Source organism: Lasiodiplodia theobromae (assembly GCF_012971845.1).
Source record: "Lasiodiplodia theobromae strain AM2As chromosome Unknown scaffold_28, whole genome shotgun sequence".
In the NCBI taxonomy this organism is placed as follows: Eukaryota; Fungi; Ascomycota; class Dothideomycetes; order Botryosphaeriales; family Botryosphaeriaceae; genus Lasiodiplodia; species Lasiodiplodia theobromae.
The window spans coordinates 136490-140490 of record NW_023336486.1 but is presented as its reverse complement, the minus strand read 5'-3'; the positions used below and the strand labels follow the sequence as shown (position 1 = coordinate 140490).

At 55.3% G+C, this 4001-nt stretch overlaps 1 protein-coding gene across 1 annotated transcript; it reads left to right on the top strand.

Moving 5' to 3' along the window:
- Positions 1–1260: 1260 nt before the first annotated feature.
- On the top strand, positions 1261–3720 carry LTHEOB_8672 (ATPAse P-type K/Mg/Cd/Cu/Zn/Na/Ca/Na/H-transporter; the record flags this gene model as incomplete). The annotated part of the gene is made up of 1 exon (XM_035518175.1): positions 1261–3720. One exon carries the CDS (start codon positions 1261–1263, stop codon positions 3718–3720), a length of 2460 nt encoding a protein of 819 aa, XP_035369977.1.
- Positions 3721–4001: the final 281 nt, after the last annotated feature.

Below are 4001 nucleotides of genomic sequence, written 5' to 3'. Positions count from 1 at the left end.
ACTCTCAACCTACGGTTACCTACGCGTCACGTTGCGGCAAGCACCCGGACAGCCCAGACGCGCTATGCTCGTGGAAATCTAGCTGTTCACGCCATTGACCGTCGTCTCATATGGACTTTTACTTGATATTTCCATCTTCTCTTCGGGTGGTCTCTGGACTCGTCCTGCTTGTGGGGTTGTCTGACATGCCACTGCTGAGACTCGACAGACGTCCTGGGATGTTGCATCCTCTTGGCGACCTGACCGATTGGAGAGCTTGAAGTTTGTATTTGAGTGGAATCTGCGTAACAATCAGACCTTGGTTGCACGGATTGGGATGCCCAACGGCCGGCGTCCCCACCCAACAACGTCGTGGAAAACACCGTCCTTTAGTCGTTACCTAGCAAGCAGCTTGTCTTCGTGTGCTCTTTATTCCAAGCGCATATCCCCTATGCCCACTATGTATATGAAGGCGTCGCTCAAAGCCTCACCTCTTGTGGCTGCTCATCAACTCCTGCCACGTCTCTCCGAGTTACCGAGTTCGGCAAGAGCGGATTGCCAGCCGGCGGCACCTGGCCGATTCCGACGCCCCGTGCGACACGCCGTTTGCTGGTTGCTTCCTTTCTGCTTCCTCGGCTTTTCACGGCTTCCGACATCGTCACCCTAGCCCTAACTTCTGAAGCTCATCTTGATCCACATAAACCCACCCCATTTCTTCGAACCTGGAGCATTCTAGTAAGTCACCCATGGCGGGCTGTGCAGTTACTACCCACCTAACCTTCCACTTCGAATATCTAGGTGAGAGGCGTCCGGAACCAGCCACTCCTCACCACCAAGCTCTGCCCAGCGCAGAGTCGCGGTGAAGTCGTCATGGGCCGACAATACGACATCGAGGACACGGACTCTTCTACGTTGGTCGACTCTAGCATCTCCAAACAATCCATCTTCGCGAGGACTCGCAGTCTATTTGGTCGTTTTACTACCCGTATTACTGGATCCAGCGGTCGTCACGAGCAGCATGCCCATGGCAGCCATGATGGAGGACACCACGGGCCTCAAGCACCACACAAGGGACCATGCTGCGGACCTGCGCTTTGCACTTCTGAAGAATCCCTTCCCATGCCACTATTTGTGAGGCATGACTCTGGGGACTTTGAGAGGAAGGAACCCCAGTATGAGAACATCAAGCTCAGCGTATCCGGAATGACGTGTAGCGGATGTGAGAGGTCGATGCAGAGAGCACTAGAAAAGATACCCTCTGCAAAGGATATCCACACCGATATGGCCACCTCGCAAGCTCTGTTTTGCATCGACGTCAATGTCATCTCAGTTGATGAAGCACTACACCACCTCCGCCACACTACTCCTTACGGTATCAAGCAGGTTGTCGAAGCAAGAGAAGGCTCTCAATTCCTGTATGTCCTGGTCGAGAATCCCAAGCGCCTGTTCCGAGGCCCTACTCCGCACGGTGTGAAGAGCGTCAAGAATCAAGCCGAAACAGCGAACGGCAAGACAGAAGTCCGGATCGAGTATGATCCACGGTCCATACTACCGCGAGATCTTGTTGAGAAAGCATTGGCCGACACCAGCGCAGAGTTGGCGCCGATGCCGCCTCCTGACTCTGTGGCTGCTGGGAGGAAGCACCTGCGGAGAGAGCTGATGTACTTCATCATCGCTCTGGTCTTCACATTTCCTGTCTTGGTCCTCGCGTGGGTACCGCTATCCATGTCCGAGTTCAACAAGCAGATTGTGTGCCTTTTACTCGCCTCCGCCGTTCAGTTCTCGGCCTGGGAATTCTACCCTAATGCCTTCAAGAGCTTGTTTCACTCTAAGATGGCCGACATGGATCTTCTTATCGTGCTCAGTACCACTACTGCGTACATCTTCTCAGTGGTAGCATTCGGCCTCTACGGATCCGGAAGCCCGTTATCGGTGGGTTCTTTCTTCGAGACCAGCACCTTGCTGGTCACACTCATCAGACTTGGTCGGTACATGAGTGAGCTCGCAAGACAGAAGGCGACGGAATCGGTATCAATCCGAACATTGCAAACACCTACAGCCCAACTACTCACAAAATCTCGCAACGAGAGTCGAGAGATCGATGTCCGTCTGTTGCAACCCGGCGACACGTTCCGCGTGCCGCCACATACCCGAATCCCTACGGATGGCATTGTCGTGTACGGCGGCTCACAGGTGGACGAGTCAATGATGACTGGAGAATCGCACCCAGTTGCAAAAGGAATCGACTCCAACGTCACTGCTGGCACCATGAACCTCGACGGTCAACTCGATATCTCCGTCACTCGGATGGCATGGGAGAATAGCATCAGCCAGATTGGTGCTCTTGTCGACAATGCCGAATTGACCAAGCCGAAGATCCAGGCCCTCGCTGACCGGGTAGCGAGCTGGTTCGTCCCTTCCATTATTGCCATTTCCACCACTGTTTTCTTGGCTTGGGTGCTCGTGGGCGTCCTCCACCTCAAGAAGAGTGGAACTGATGCAGTTGTGGGCGCTACATCCTACGCAATCGCGACACTCATAGTTTCATGTCCTTGTGCTATTGGTCTCGCTGTTCCCATGGTCATCATCATCGCCAGTGGAGTCGCCGCGAAGCACGGTGTGATCTTTCGAGCACCGACAGCTATCGAGACCGCGAAAGGCGTGACACACGTGGTTGTTGACAAGACGGGAACATTGACGGAAGGCAAGCTATCCGTCATAGCGGGGAAGTTCATGTCCAAACCTCGGGCATCTACCTTGCCTTACCTCCTCGGACTCGTATCCGGTCAGAAACACCCAGTTGCATCGGCTGTCGCAGAGTGGATCCTCACGAAAGGAACCCAGGATAGCATTAACTTCGATACGATCACTGTCATCGTCGGAGGTGGCATTGAAGGTAGACTCGACAAAGAGGGTGTCGTGGTCCGCGCTGGTAATTGCGACTGGCTGGGAATCACTTCCTCGGACCAGGTCCTCAATTTCACGAGCAGGCTCAACTCGCCGCCATCACCATCCACTGAATCGCCCGTCTACCAGAGCACGCTCGACTACACCCTTTTCGGCGTAACGGTCAACGGCGAGCTCCGCGCTCTGTTCGCGCTCCGTGATGTCCTTCGTCCCGAAACAGCCTCGGTCATATCCTCGCTCCAGTCACGCCATATCTTGATATCGATCGTGTCTGGCGACGATGCACGGAGCGTCGAACACTGCGCCCATGTGCTCAACATTCCGACATCCCACACGCTTTCGCGTTGCTCGCCGGCGGACAAGGCGGCGTACGTTTCGTCAGTTCAAAAGGCAGACCCCCGTGGCATCGTGCTGTTCCTCGGCGACGGCACGAACGATGCGGTCGCTCTGACGCAGGCAACGATCGGCATGTCCATCGCGGGTGGCACAGACGTCGCAAAGAGCGCGGCAGACATCATTCTCGCGCGTCCAGACCTCCGCGGACTGCTCATCGCCATGGACGTGTCGACACGGGCGGTTAGGCGGGTGTGGTTCAACTTCGTGTGGGCCGCGATCTACAACTTATTTGCGGTGCTCCTGGCGGCGGGCGCCTTCGTCTGTATCAAGACGTCTGGGAAAGTTGGGTCCGTGGACGAAAAGGGGGGCATCAAGATCCCGCCGGAATTTGCAGGGCTGGGAGAGATTGTGAGCATCTTGCCTGTTGTGCTCATTGCTTTTTCGCTCCGGTTCGCGAAGTTTACGAGACATGGCGGGCAGAGCGCGAGAAGCGAGTGAGACGGGTCTCTGGGATTGTTGCATAGACGACGGCTTGAGAGCGTCTTTTGTTTTCTTCATTCCTCTTCTCTTTCTTCTCTTCTTTTTTCCATTTCACTCCTCTATTGCTGCACTGGCCTCTGCCTGTAGGTATGAATATCAACACGATGAATTGCGATAGGATGCTCGGCATTGCACGGCGGTGTGCGTACGGACATGCACGTCCTGACCGGTCGTCACGTCCCGACCGCAGTGTCATCGGCCGGCTGCGTCTGACAGCTTAGGGCGAGTGGGGCCCGCCT